This window comes from Poecilia reticulata, linkage group LG15 (assembly GCF_000633615.1).
Source record: "Poecilia reticulata strain Guanapo linkage group LG15, Guppy_female_1.0+MT, whole genome shotgun sequence".
NCBI lineage: Eukaryota > Metazoa > Chordata > Actinopteri > Cyprinodontiformes > Poeciliidae > Poecilia > Poecilia reticulata.
The window spans coordinates 4,445,398-4,460,600 of record NC_024345.1 but is presented as its reverse complement, the minus strand read 5'-3'; the positions used below and the strand labels follow the sequence as shown (position 1 = coordinate 4,460,600).

The window sequence follows — 15,203 nt, the reverse complement described above, 5'->3', positions numbered from 1 at the left end:
AAAAGCAAATGGTTCTTTTTACAGCGGCAGTATTCGGACCGGACCGGGCTGGTTAATGCAACTGTGGTACTCTTTACTCTCGGTGCCATATGACAAACAGGTACTTGAATAATTTAGTTTTTTTGCAGTTGTTTGCAATGATTACTTTGTTTGGACCAGGAGGAGCTTGATTTATTGTGGTGGGACGCAACAGACGGGAGGGGATAATGTGGGCATGTTCACTGTGTGGGAACACAATTCTGACGAGGAAATGTGTGAAAAGTTAAAGCGGAAGAATCTTTAGGGAATCAAGGCGACGGTTTTGATCAAACCAAATTATATTCGATTTACGTCAGCAATTTGTAATTCACTGGCTGTGTAGACTCCAGTTGATAATCATAATCTATTCCTAGTTTTTAACATTGTGTAAACACCTTCCATGTTGAACAGTCTAAAGGTTTCTACATCAGACACTGGGCTCTGAGGAATTAAAAATCTGAATGGAGGGAGAGACGGGGTTTTTTTTTCTACTGCGGCTTCATATTCGCTTTGCTTCCTTTTTAAAAAAAAAAATTATTATTTAAACTGTTTAATCATTCTAGTTGTTGAAAGTATGAGAACTGTCACGGGAGCCGGCGGCGTTTCTGGATATCAAGTGATGTCCGGATTATTTTTCACTGATTTGTTGCTACTATTTGTGTGAAGAGAGTTAAGCCACGGTTTTAGGAAATCGTGGTTCATCAAATGCTGCAAATGGGAGTCAAGAGATGTGAACACAGGAGTAAACTATTACGAGGCTTTTAGGAGAAAAATGACTGCTTATGTGTTTGTTCTGCCCGCTATGTTCATTTATAGTTAACATCTGTATAGCCACAATGGTAACTTCCAGATTACCCGTTTTCTTTTATTTATTCCAAGTGTTTTAGTTCACATTATGGCTTTTACTTTAAGGCTGATTTGAAGAAACTTTGACCTTTGAGATGATTAAAGAAGGGCCAGTTTGAGTTTTTTGCCACGCCTTTTTTTTGTTGTTTTTTTTTCCTGTACTGATTTATTGCTGTTAAGTTTACAAACTGTACAGTGAACATAAACACCAATAAAAGATGGATTTATGTTAAAACTGCTGTTTGTGATGTGATGTCTTAGCAGGATCTTCCTGTGGTTAGTTATTGCATATTGTATTCAAACAGCAATTTACCTGAAGAGGTATGCATCGGTTGACGTTAGCAAACAGATTTTTTGCAATTGTGCACCGATTGCACGTTTTGACCCTGAGGTTTGGTGCATTGCGCATGCTCGCTAGAATAATATACCGATGACATTGTTGTTGTTGGAGTGAAAATAACTGCTCAGCAAGAGACTACAATTTCATGTTGGAAACTGAAGCTGATCTGGAGATCTTGGGTATTGCACATTACTAGTAAGTCATCAGCGTAACGCCTGAAGCTAATATAAATGAACTGGAAAAGACTTGAGAATAAACATCCACATTTCTTTAGACATGAAATAACTTTCATGATCTCAGTTTAGAGTGAAAATCAGCTACAGTGTATACTAATGAAACCAGATGTTTACACTGGTTTAAAAGTTAGATAATAGTTTTTTTATGTTTGTCTGTGTGAATTGGGGGCACATTAATAGGGTGTCCTTCGACAGGGACAACTTTTTTTTTTATTATCTAAACTATCAATTATACAAAAAATATTTTGGGAATCAGGCACATTTGACTGTATATTTCTCTCCAATACTTGGTATTAAAAACTTACTTTTGCATCTTCCGAAAGATGAATCGGCTCAAAACGGAGCCGATTCATCAAGATACGTATAAAGTAACAATGTAGACAGAGGTTGCAAGAGTTGGGCCAGGACAAGACAGTGGGGGCAACATGTTAGGAACAAAACATAAAACTCATAAACGCCATCAAGTCTCACAGGAAAGTTGGTTCTGGGTGATTAGTTATTGTTTCTTTGCCTTCCAGAGTTGAGAATAAGTTCACAATCATTCAAAATTTATGAGAGCTGGCAGCAGGTGAAGGCATTTCTGTCCGCTTTGTTTTGAAGAAAATTTTATCTGGCTGTCGAACATGAACATCACGAACATTTTAGTGTAATACGTTTTCAAATTGCTGACGATGCTCAACATACAAGCTGGGTGTCCTTCATGCAGCACACCCAGCCCACTCTGCACCAAGATAAGAAAAGCTAATCTGTAACCAGTCCAATGAGCTCTCCGGTTTCCACGGTGTTCCCCCACATTCCACAGGTGGCACTGAGGCAGTCTGAGCTCCATCTGCCGCTCTTACCTTCCTACCTTTCCACAGCGTCCTCGCACTTATAGTTTCAAAGTTGTTTTTTTTTTTTAAATTCTTCTTCAATTAACAGAAATACCTAGATGAGTTTAAAAAAGAACAGCGGTCAAATGGAGCTGGAGGAAACCATCAGAAACCCGGGTTTTAAGGACGTGGACGACGGCGGGTCGGCGGCGGACACCTCCAGCTCGGGCACCGGGGAGCGGCGCGACTCCACCGCGGTGAAGCTGGACGCGGCTGCGGAAGAGTACACGCAGCTCAAACCGTACGCCGGCATGCCCAAGGAGGTGCTGCTGCTGCACTCCTCCCGGGCTCGGTACCGGGTGCCCAGAGAGATCCTGTTCTGGCTGATAGTGTGCTGCACCCTGGCGCTGGTGGCGGTCACCATCACCATCATCGCGTTGTCCCCGCCGTGCCTGAGCTGGTGGCACATCACCCCGGTCTACCAGGTCTACCCCCGGTCCTTCAGGGACTCTGACGGGGATGGAGTCGGAGACCTTAAAGGTCGGGTGTGGTTGTTTTTATTATTATTATTATTATTATTATTATTATTATTATTATTGATAAAAGAAAAGACATGATTTACAATTTTTTAAAAATATATAAAGTAGTACTCCTAGACTCTTATACACCCAAACATAATCTCGTGCCACAAAAAAGTCACATCATTTACAAACGGAGACGATCTCCGTGCAAATGAATCAGAAGGATATAAAGATAATAATAATTTTAAAAAAAAGCTTTATTTGGAGTTCTCACGCTATCCGTATAGTGAGACACGATGGTGGCAACATCATGCTGTGGGAATAGCTTTCTTCGACATGATGCAGCGAGTTAAGGTGATTCTGGAGTTTAGAGGAACTACAGCTCACCTCGAGGCACTTTGCAAAAAACAAAAAAAAACAACAACTTTTAATTCAATCATACATACTTTTCAAATAATCCCAGTACTGTAAGCTCGGTTAATTATCTAAAGTAGTTTAAAAAGTACTTTAAGGAAACCCATCAGACTGTATGGGGTTGCAGCGAGCGCGTAGCAACAACAGAAAATCGCCGGCGTTGTGTTATTGGCTTTACAGAAATCCCTCATATCGAGCATGTGTTTAGTGATAACAGGAAGAAACCTCCAGCAGAACCAGAGCCTGGCTCAGTATGACTGACTGGGGTTTGAGAAGAATAAAAGCTAAAAGCGTAACACTACTATTCTGAACTTCCAGAAGGTTTTAACTTTTCATAAAAAAAGAGATTGTTTTGTGTTTATGAAATTCTTACTTAACGATTATAATCAGATTGATTTCAGACCGAAACATTGTTTTTATTTGTTTATAACTACATCGAGAATGCTGTGTAACAGAGCAGTAAAATGCTGCTCTGTTACACAATCATTTTAGGCAACCATTTACTTTAATCAACAATAATTCAAGTGTGCTGCATCTGTCAAGGCCAGCTCAGAAACTATTTACTCTTTGCAATTACATAAAACTACCATTAAGAGGAATTCAATGACATGTGTAGCTTGTAATCTGAGTGCTTCTGTGTCGGCCCATGCAGGAATTAAGGAGAAGCTGGACCACTTCCTGGACCTGAACATCAAGGCGGTGTGGATCAGTCCTTTCTACCGCTCTCCAATGAAAGACTTCGGCTATGATGTGGAGGACTTCATGGACGTCGACCCGCTCTTCGGAAACATGCAGGACTTTGAAGAACTTTTGGCTGAAATGCACAACAAGGGTGTGTTTTTGTTTTTGTTGTTGTCTTTTTTTCCAGAGACGTGGAAGTGGGATTCTCTGGTTTAGTGTCAGATGATGATGATGACCTGATTATAGTGTCTTCCCTCCCACCTCTCCTCCTCAGGTCTGAAGCTGATTATGGACTTCATTCCCAACCACACCAGTGACCGCCACCGCTGGTTCAACCTGAGTCGGACCAAAGATCCTCACTACAAGGACTATTACGTCTGGACAGACTGTGACCCAGCTTCCCCGAAACCTAATAACTGGGTTTGTGTCTGTGCTGCCGTTTCGCACGACGTTGTGTAAAATTTCTGATTTTTTTCCCCAGTGTTGATCACGACTTTCACTTGTCACGCAGGTGAGCATCTTTGGAAACTCCTCGTGGACTTATGATGAGGTCAGAGGGCAGTGCTACCTGCACCAGTTCCTCAAGGAGCAGCCAGACCTGAACCTGAGGAACCCCTATGTCGTTCAAGAGATCATCGTAAGATACTGATTCTTAAGAAGACTTTACTATGTAATAATTTTGTTGCATCACTTACTTAACTCACCTAATGAAGGTAAAAAGAAAAAGCCTAAAATTCATAATAAAATGAGTGTTTTAATCCTTCCCCTTCAGGATCTCATCAGTTTCTGGCTGGAGAAGGGGGTGGACGGCTTCCGGATGGACGCGGTCAAACACATGCTGGAAGCAGCACATCTGAGAGACGAGCCGCAGGTGGATCCGGACATGCCGCCGGTGAGCATTCCCTCCGTTAATTGTATACGGGTGTTCAAACGTTCTCAAGGCGCTTCGGACCTCGCCACATGTGATCACGTTACAAGCACAAGCCCCAGTGAGTTTCATTGGGATTTTATGTCCTTAGACCGACACAAAACGTACGGATGTGTCAATACTTTGCTGAGACTACAAGGTCATGCCACCTTTTGTGTCCAGATGGCCAAAAAAGTTGTTGGCTTTATCAGTCCAGAGCCCTTTTGTCCATATGTTTGCTGTGTAGAGATAAACTTCAAACTGGACTTTTAATGGGTTGTGTTATAATAGTAGGTTTTTTTGTTTTGTTTCACCACTTATATGCTAAAATTATGGCGTACGCAACTTCTAGTTGAGCTCAGCAGCCTCTCTGAAAAATAGGTGGGCGGCCATGTCTTGGTATATAAAATACAAATGAAATATACAGAAGTTTGTGGTTTAATGTGACAAAATGTGGAAGAAATTTAAGCACGACAACATGCAATCCAAACTCGCATCAAATGAATTGGTTCTGTCAAGAAGTAGCAGACCGAACGCTGTCCACCTTTTCACAAGCGAACGACGGCACGAAGCATAAAAACGGTTTCATTCTTTTCCCGTGATGATACATTCTCACAAATCCTCAGCTTTTTTTTTTTTTTCTTTCTCGCTCGTCGTGTTAAATTTTAATTGCCGCTGTAACTCCCACCGCTCAAAGTTCAGCTCAGTTAACAATCCCCGCTTTAACCTTCCGTTATATAATCCCGATTTTATTTCATTGACTCATAAAGTGGCGTGTCAGAGTCCAGATTAGAATAATGAGATGCATGAAAGCAGCGGCGTGGGCAGAAACACCTCGGCCGACCGGAGCCGGCGGAACAGCCCGTAACAGCTGAGTGGGATGTTTCTCGCTGTACGCTGTACGCCGTGTGCCATTTATTATTTATCGCTGGCTTAAATGTCAGGTTCATCCTGCGCTTTTCTTAAGAAAACACTGTAATTGCAATTCAAAGACTTAATGACACACTCTGACATAAGTAAAGAAAACCTTGCGGAGGCAGTTTTCTTTCCACCCCTCCTCCCCGACAGAAAAGATTAGTAGAAAAGAAGCATATTTTAGAAGATTAGCAAGTCACTGGGATTTACTGACCACTGTGGACTAATGCTGTAATGCTGGGACTGACTCAGACTTTGATTTTAGATCACACTTACAGAGTTTTACATCTGTAGACTATCAAACAAAAGTAATTTATGGTCTGTTGTAAAATTGGAAATGCAGCTATAAACCTATCTGTGGCTTTTTATAACTGCTTTAAATGTTTATGGCTGGTAATAATAACTACAAAAACACCACCGTGTTTGTGAGTTAGTGGTTGGCATAATGGCTCGTTTGTTCGGTGACGATGTAAGCCGAGTGGTTTGGAGTTACCCACGCAACCCGGCGCATCAGCTGTGAGTCACTGGCCTTTAAACGGAAATTGAGGAGCGAAGCAGGTTGATTCAGTTAAACATGTAACGCTGGGTCTTGGAACCGGCTGAAATAGAAGTAAGACACATTAGCCATTAACAAAAAGTGAGCTTCTTTCTTGCAGTTGTTCTAAAAAAACAAAAAAAAGGTTCACCTGTAAAGCTAGAGGAAAACTTTCCCTCGGTTCTGCTTCAAAGTCGGAGTCTTGTATTTGTTTTCTACTTGCATTCCATCAGCCCAACCTGAAACCAGCCGGAGAGAGGAGTCTGATTTAGAGACAAGCCCTCCCTAATTTCCAGTAGTCAGACAAAAATATCTGGAAAATCCAACCTGGAAAACAGAATCCTTTCTGCAAGTGCAAAGCTTTTTAACTCTACCGTCTCGTTTAAAAATTTTCTGTAATGTTTTTGCACTTCAGGAATTAGTAACTACTGAGTGGGACTTGTATCATGACTACACCACCAGCCAGGTGGGCTTGCACGACATGCTGAGAGAGTTCAGAGCAGTGATGGACGATTACAGCCGAGAACCTGGCAGATACAGGTAGGAATACATGCTGTTTTATTAAAAAGCTGCGCATTGAAGTAGAAGCACATTTTGATAAATTCCCTCATCATTAAGGTTAGTTTATTTCAGTAATTTCATTCAAAAAGGGAAGCTTATTTTAGACATTCATCACAAACAGAGGCTGGAGCATAATAATTTGTAAGAAAATATTTGTGGTAGTTTTATGTAAGATTCTTTTTCTAAGAAAAATAATGTTGTTTTCTCATCAGCTGCAAACCATGAACATTACAATGAACAGAAAACACAAACTACAGTGATTCATTGTGTAATGAATCACTATAGGATTTCACTTTTAAAATCACTGAAATAAATTAACTTTCTGATTGTATCTTAAAGTTCTGAGTTGTTCTATAAATACAGTATTCCCCGATGGCTGGATCTTATCAGAAGTACACACTAGGCCGATAAACTAGATCGTAAGATCATTTCTGGTTTCTTTATAGCTGCCTAAAGTATAAAAGATGGTCAACATAAAAAACAACGCACTATGGGTGGAGTTATGCGCATATTTTCAGCAGGTTTAAGACTGAAGGCATATTTACTTAATGATTTCACTTTTTTATATCAGAACAGTTTGGTAAGAAATGGCAGCTTAGTTTGTGTATCATCTCACACATAACCTGGGTTTTTATTGTTCTGCAGGTTCATGGTGACAGAATCCTATGACTATGAAGAGGTAGATAAGACCATGATGTACTACGGAACGCCGCTAGTAAAAGAAAGCGACTTCCCCTTCAACTTTTACCTGCTGGACCTGCCTCAGAACACCAGCGGCTGGTGGGCTAAACATCTGGTTGACCTCTGGATGTCCAACATGCCCAGCGGAAAATGGCCCAACTGGGTGGTAAATATTCACTTAATTCTTCTGGAAGGAAAACAAAAACAAAAAACAAATGATGCCCTTTCAAGTGTGTCGCAACTTATTCAACATTGTACAAATAGATATAAAAAAGATAAGATCCAGATTCTCTTCTGATAAGAAGAAAAAGCCGCGTGTTCATGATAACAAAGATGATGTTGCGTTTTTAGCATTTATGATCATGAACAGCAAAGTCCTTATCAATGCTGCAGTTGGTTTGGATAAGGATCATCTATTTTCTCACCCGGGTATTCAAATGAGATTTCTTAATACTTGTACACGTTGAGTGAACCGAGTGCAGATATATAGCATTCTAAAAGACATGTCAAGTTTATTTGTATCGCACATTTCAGCAACAAAGCAGTTCAAAGTGCTTTATACCATAAAAACATAATACAGTAACCGATTATGAAGCAAGCAATAAGCCTCACATTTGGTCATATATGTTGATCCGTTTAATACTAATCAAAGGCAGCTATAAACAGGTGGGTTTTTGTTTTATGACTTAAAGGAACTCAGTGTTTCGACAGTTTTCCAAGTTTTCTAGAAGTTCGCTCCAAATTGGTGGTGCGTGGAAACTGAAAGCGCCTTACATTAAGGCTGATTTCACACATTCACACTCACAAACATTCCCATGTTCATAGATTGATACACACATTCTTAGAAAACTCGGGGTAAAGTGCCTTGCTCAGAGGCACGTTAACATATGCTATGGGAGGAAGCTGGAACTGATGTTTCAAGCGCAGGATGACTGCTCTGCCCATGGAGGATCAGTTCTCCGCCATGAGTGCCACAGGGTCACGCTAGGAATCAGTATTAGCAGGTCAAATCTAAATAAATCTGCATAAATTTCAGTTTGGGGGCATCTATAATTTTTTTTTTGGTGCACAACTTTTAAGTTTCTCTCGAGGCTTTTTAACTTAAGATTTTTTTTTCCAAACTAAAACCTATCAGGTAAAGTCTTTTGCGATCCACTCAGCTCAGTCTCATTCGCCTCTCCACCTCTTACCTCCACTGCAACCAGGTCGGAAACCATGACAGGCCTAGAATCGGCTCCAGTGCCGGTCGGATGTATGTTCGTGCCATCAACCTGATGCTACTGACCCTCCCCGGCACACCGACGACTTACTACGGCGAAGAGATTGGCATGGAGAACATTAATATCACACAAAGCCAAGTGCAAGACCCTGCTGGGAAATACAACGTGGTGAGTAGAGTCCATACCCTGAACAAACACTAAAAACACGTGTACAAAGATATGACTTTAATTCATGGCATTACAAAAACAAAGGAACGGTTCAAGTAAAGTAGGCTTTACTGTTGGCTAGCTGTAGTTATTGTGTATAAGGTCAACTGGAGTATAATCATTTGCATTCTTTGACCTCAGAGTCTCAGTCGGGACCCCGAGCGATCTCCGATGCAGTGGAATAGTGAGAAAAACGCGGGTTTCAACACCCAAACCAACAAGACCTGGTTACCTGTGCATCCCAGTTACGAAACCGTCAACGTGGAGGTATGCGACATCTAACACAACACTGAGAAAACCCCTGGTAAAAGATAATTCTCATATCCGTCTCACTGGTTTTTCTTTCATCCATTCTTTCTCCTCAGGTCCAGAAGGAAGACGAAGGCTCCGTTCTCTCTCAGTATCGCTTCTTGAACGGCCTGCGGCAGTCGGAGCTCCCTTTTCTGCGCGGTTGGTTCTGCTACGTCCTCTCCGACACCAACGTCTTCTCTTACCTCAGAGAGCTCGATGGGCACAAAGAAGCGTACCTCATGGTGATTAACTTCGGCAGAGGATCCAGCACAACGGATCTCTCTGCTGTTAAGGAGCTGCCCAACGAGCTCCGAGTGCTGATGAGCACCAACACAGCCAACAACCAGAAAGTATTCCAGAAATCCCGCATCCAGACAGAGGCGGGAGAGGGTTTAGTCATTCGGTACTCCACCTACACTCGGTTCCATCCCAGCCATCCTGCACAGTGCTACGTCTCTGAGAAGGCCTGCTATTTGGAGACTGTTGGCATTCTTTACAAATGCTAACGCAATTTAGCATTTACGAAAACTGTACGCTCTCGTAAATCGATTTACAGAGGTTGTCCTGAGGTGTCTTGATTCAGAGGGGATAATGGAATACAATAAAGCAAACGGTTGTCGATGAATTCGCTGGACGTGATTTCTTTCTTTTTCACATGCAGAGTGGAAGACTTGGTCGTCATGGTGATGCAAATACAGCTCTGCTTTCCTTACTGCCTCTTCAGAGCTGAGCTATCTCTTCCTCTTGCGTCGAGGTTGTGGAGGGTCCAGGTTCAGCTCCGTGAATAGAAACGCAAGCTTAAAAGCCTCCTGCGTCAGGCAGAAAACACACTTTCTTTGTAAATTTAATGGAAAGTAAAAGTTTAGCCAAATTATGACCAATATGCAGTATTATCTATGCCTGCTGAACTTCAACACATTGGTGTGGTACATTAAAAAAATATGGAAAAATCTCTTAATTTCCATGATTCTGAACCAGTTATTCCACAGCTACGGATTTGTAAAGCTTTTCAGCATGAATGTAATTACAACACCTGTTAGTTTGTTCAATTTTAAAACACATATATTCAAAATATTGCCCTTTAAAAGCTTCCCTAAATCGTACGGTGCAGATCAGAAGTTGATCTACACCATTATTTGCATGAATTAAGTAACCTAGCAGTAATTTGTAACTTCTAATAACACATTTCAGTCGTTCTTTTCCAGGGTAGAAAGATCAAAGGACTTCAATGGTCTTTAAAGTTTGTTTTTTTCCCCTTTTTTTTAATGTCGATTTTCTCAAAGAAGCAATAATTTCCTCAATCTGGCTTTGGCGGCATTGGTAGAGCTCGTTTAAATTGGTTGGTTTCCTGCCACAAACCCATGATGCTGTGATGCTATCATAAAGTCAAACACACTCCTTCAAGTATGACTGCCATCATGGACAAGCCGAATGCCTTCAGGAAAAAGGTTTTACGGCAAAGGTCGAGCTATTGTGCTACAAAGACAACAACGGTGTTTGGAGGAGGCGAGGCTTTCAAACCCAACATCACTGCATTAACTTGTCTCAACCAGGTGCTGGTGAATTGCTCAAACTGGATGAAATAACCCAGAACACACATCAGAACTGGTTTTGGGCTGGACAGTGGAGGCTTACATTAGGTTTGTTGACAGGCTTCAATCTTAACCCAACTGAAAATGCATTCAATAATTGGTGAGTGTCAGGAAACCAATCACAAGTTGAAAGATTAGATAAAACATCCAACCAGAGCTGTCACAGGAGCTTGTTTCTAGATATCAGGAAGTATGGTTTCTGTACTTAACCTGCCTGCTCCTCTCTCTTTCTGACTCACCTCTTCCAGCATCTGAACAAAGTCTTCAGGCCCAAGATGGTTTGCTCCTGGTTGAACGTTCAGAACTATGCTTGGTGCCGATTCACAATCTGAAGGAAAGAAAGCAAAAGGCAAGATAAAAGAAAACGGTCTATTTTTAGAAATCCCCTTCATCTCACTGCGAACCCAGTATCTCTACGTCTAACTGCCCCACTCCATGTTATCCACCTTCCTCCTTTCTGTGGCACGGACTGATTCACAAGTACGGTCTTGACCTTGACAGCTCCCCCATCTGCGGAGTCTAATCTCTTGCTCTGATACGCTATCTCTTTACCATGCTAATGGGCCTTCCCACCCGCCTCGGTGCGCCTGTGCCATCAGCACTTTATCAAAGACTCAGGAGAACAGAGAGACAGATTAGGGAGACATCTCCCCACAAGCACAGGCACAGAAGCTGCCCGGTGTGTGCGTGAACAACGGGGGTGCGAAATGGTGGAGGAGAGAGATAATATGTGCATTTGAAGCTGGAGGAGACGAGGCAAAGATAGAGAGAGAGTGGTGTAAATAAGGAGTACCACCGACGTCTTGAAGGAAGATTATAAGTGAGAGGGAGAAAGAGCCTGTCTGGGGAAAAAAAAAAAAAAGAGAGCAATTAGCTGACACATGCACAGGTTTTACCACAAGGTGACCAATGCTACATGGTGGAAAGACATCCCCCAGACACCCGTACATCTATTAGCGCTGCCTCTGCTGACCTTCACACTGACACTACTATTGGGGGATGACCCAGAGCCATAAAAACGCCATCGAAGAGGAAATGACTCCTAAAAGAATAAGGAAAATCTCCATGGGATTTAAATTACACCGACGACCTCGTCCAACGAAAAGAAGCATTAAAACATCAACGGGAGAGGTTCTCTGAAAACAACCTCACCAGTGTGCTTCAAGGGAGAAGATTCACAGCAAGAAAAGCACTCTGATATAAATATGAATAAAGTATACCATCAAACAAAACAAATGGCTGTCACTTTACATGTCAGCGGCTGTAGCGCTCCGATTATAGAAAATTATTAAAACGGAGACCGTCTGTAAGTACCTGCATTTTGCTCCCTGTTTAAGTGCATATGAATGGCTTTCTTTGTATATTTGGCATATTTGAGGACACCTTCCAGAGGAATCCTGGGATCACCGCTGTAGGCTGTCAGTAGCATAGATGGGTAGCGCTGTTTCACACAGAAAGAATGGGAAAAAAAAACAAAAATTAAGAATATCTAAGAGTTGAAAGAAAATGGATTTTCAAATCATAAATTTAAGGTTTGAAATTATCTGTACCGAAAATGACAGATGAACATATATTTAAGAACAAATGTATGAAGTGAATTCTACATGTTTTTTTTTTGTTACATTGCGCCGTGTAACAAAATGAACAACACAGAAGTTGGTTTAAGAGAGTGAAACGTTAGAGGAAGCAGCTTCTTCATACCTGCGGAGTGATGTTGTGAAGGGGACAGTATGAAGCGATGATGTGTCTGTGATTCAGGTTTCCCACTGCGTCGCCCCACTCATCTCTGTCCTCCACAGTCAGCGGCAGAGCAGCTTTCTCCATGGTTCCCAACACATCGAGAAAAGGAGCCTGCACAGAGATATAGGGATGCCTTCAGGTCAAGACACAAATTCACTCATTTTTTTCTTGTAGTTTTTTTTTTGTTAAGTTCATTTGTATTTCGTTTAAGTACAAAAGAGTTACTATTTGTTCCACAAATCACAAAACAGAAAGATATAGAAGTTTTAATTCAGCAGGATGATACAGGACTACCTTACTGATTTAAATAGACCAGTTTAGTCTATTTAGATCAGCTCTATTATAGAATCTGTAACATTTTGTAAAATTTAACCTGAACTGTGATCATAAATACAAATTCTATATGTTTCTAAATACCCCAAAGGTGAAAGATCTTCTATAGATCGATGTAAAAAAGTTTTTAGTTTTTCTGAATTTCTGCACAGTTTAGATACTTAATGATAATAATATTTTATATTAATAACAATATGTAAAATATTTTAACCCTAAATATGGATGAAACCTAGCCCTCACTAGAGACAACCTCTGAGATGAAAACACAGACCCTGACACGTTTAACATCTCACCTGCAGCGTCACAGCACGCATAGTGTTTGGCTTCCAGTTGCACAGCGCCGCCACTGGTACGGCTCCAGCACTGCAGGCTGTGAGGGCCGTGAGTGAAGCAGAGGAGACTCCCGAAGAGAAAAGCTTCTGGAGACAGGCCTGGAGGTCCTCCACTCCCCTCCGCTTCCCTTCCACCCGGGCTTGTCTGTGCCAAGAGAGGCCACGCTCCCCCCCGCCTCTAGAAAAGAGACGATCCCCAGAAAATTCTTCTCTGGACATTCAAAGTATCTTCCAGTGCAGCATTAAGTGTTCTCCATAAAATCATAAATTACTTGAAAATGTTCACAAAAACAACAATATTATCGTTTATTTCAAAAATGACTGGTCAATTTATTGTCCAGCAACATTTGTTACTGTGACAAAGCCCAAACATTTAAAAGTTTAATGTCTTTAATGGTAATAATTTTAGTACATTTTCTTCCAGCAACATTTTGTTCCCAGCTTGACTCTGTAGAGTCCATAACATGTATAGAAGATGATGCTACTTTTTAAAAGTTGTTGAACATTCCAAGTATGTAAAATGTATTTTAAGTTTACCTCAGATTTCTCAAGGATATAAAAGGTACTTTTTACAACATTTAGTAAGCCTATAGCAAATAATCTATAAAAATGTAATACGTTTTTTTGTTTGTTTTATTTTTAAATCACAAGAAGGATGACGACTTACCTAATATGACAGTAGGCCAGCGCCCAGCCTTGCTCCAACAGAAAACGCCTCACTGGGCAGAACTCCATACTGAGGTTTCTACCATAAGCTCCGTATACATGTACAAGCAAAGGTGCCTGACTCAGATCCTCCACAGATACGGCATGGAGGAGCGTCACTGGCACTAAAGTGCCATCCTGATGAAAGAACCAAACAGCAGTGGGTGTTTTCGCTGGTCAAGGTGCGACAAGAGCAGAAACATCTCTCTGCTTGCAACAGTTTACTCTGTGAGTTTGTTGTAAAGACGGTCTTACTTGGCTGCAGGCCTTCAAGCGTGTGGTGATGTACTTGTCGTGACTCTCAGAGTGGGCCTGAGTTCCTGAGTCTGACAACAGGAGTCCTTTCTCAGGATCCAGCGAGAATGGGACAGGTGGGTGGACGGGAGATGATAACAGGAACTCTAACACGTCTTGCCGGTCTGCCAAGCCCAGTTTCTTGGTTTCAATAGAGCAAGCCCAGGAGGGGAGCTTAAAAATGAAAGTAGAATTATAACATTACTGGAGTAAAAAAAAAACAAAAACATGAAATAATATAAGAATATGTAGAACATTTAGAAGAGTTTTCTTCCAAGTCACACCGACCTCTATAATGTATGTTTCTTTGGGATTGCGCAGTGACATCACGCTTAAAGCGAGTTCATTGGCTGGTGTCCTTAGAACCAACAAACAGTAGTCTCCAACTACGTCCATGTCTTTGATTGTAGTGTCAGGGTTAGGGACAAATAAAGACGCCCACGAAGCCATTGATGGCTCAGATGTGGGAGATTGCATCACCTAGTAAGCAGAAAGAAGACACACATTACGTGAAACAAGAATAACAGATATATACATGTTTGTTGCTTGAAATAACCTAGCACTTTAGGAGAAATCAAAGGTAGCTGCTGATAGCATCCAGTGTCTCGAAGGTATTCATACCCACATTTTAACCACCTTCAGTGTATTTTATTAGGATTTCGTGTGGCAAACACAAAGTAGAACAAAATAGAAAAATGGGAGGAAAATGACACATGGCTAGAAAGCATGACACTAAATTCCCCTGCTTCAGCCAACAGTGGTTAAAAGCACAAAACATTTGGAATACCTTAAATCAATTCATCATTTAAAATGTGTAACTATTAGACCTTAAGATAGTACAGATTATGGAAATTTTAGCTACACAAAATTTTCAAAAATGCCATGTGCTGACACTTTGGCACCTAAACCAGAACTACAGACCCAATATACATATTGATCTAAGAGGAACTAAAAGCCCAAAATGAGGAATCAGCTGTAATAATTAGGCTTTAGAGTCCATTCAACAGACAAAGGTATATATA

The 15,203-nt window shown here is 41.2% G+C and overlaps 2 protein-coding genes across 5 annotated transcripts in view; one reads left to right on the top strand and one right to left on the bottom strand.

The window, feature by feature from the left end:
* The first annotated feature begins 656 nt into the window (after positions 1-656).
* Positions 657-9,810, top strand: slc3a1 (solute carrier family 3 member 1). The gene is made up of 10 exons (XM_008428732.2): positions 657-2,792; positions 3,840-4,019; positions 4,143-4,288; positions 4,380-4,505; positions 4,641-4,760; positions 6,641-6,765; positions 7,432-7,633; positions 8,673-8,855; positions 9,036-9,161; positions 9,260-9,810. Exons 1-10 carry the CDS (start codon positions 2,372-2,374, stop codon positions 9,689-9,691), a joined length of 2,061 nt encoding a protein of 686 aa, XP_008426954.1. The 5' UTR covers positions 657-2,371; the 3' UTR covers positions 9,692-9,810.
* The window catches only part of prepl (prolyl endopeptidase like), a 14,420-nt gene continuing 3,143 nt past the window's right edge, over positions 3,927-15,203 (bottom strand). Inside the window, exons 8-19 of one of the 4 annotated variants that reach the window (XR_535461.2) lie at positions 14,470-14,661; positions 14,143-14,355; positions 13,850-14,025; positions 13,144-13,360; positions 12,479-12,628; positions 12,092-12,218; positions 11,017-11,105; positions 8,658-8,776; positions 7,535-7,654; positions 6,377-6,464; positions 6,184-6,289; positions 3,927-4,001 (exon numbers count right to left, since the gene is read on the bottom strand). Coding sequence is in view for 1 of the 4 variants with exons in the window: in XM_008428731.2 (XP_008426953.1) it covers positions 9,917-9,994; positions 11,017-11,105; positions 12,092-12,218; positions 12,479-12,628; positions 13,144-13,360; positions 13,850-14,025; positions 14,143-14,355; positions 14,470-14,661 (1,242 nt within the window). In the remaining 3 variants the exon portion in view is untranslated. Of the gene's footprint in view, positions 4,002-5,195; positions 6,290-6,376; positions 6,465-7,534; positions 7,655-8,657; positions 8,777-9,901; positions 9,995-11,016; positions 11,106-12,091; positions 12,219-12,478; positions 12,629-13,143; positions 13,361-13,849; positions 14,026-14,142; positions 14,356-14,469; positions 14,662-15,203 lie in introns of those variants that run through there. The other 3 variants (XR_535460.2, XM_008428731.2, XR_535462.1) reach the window with 3 other exon arrangements.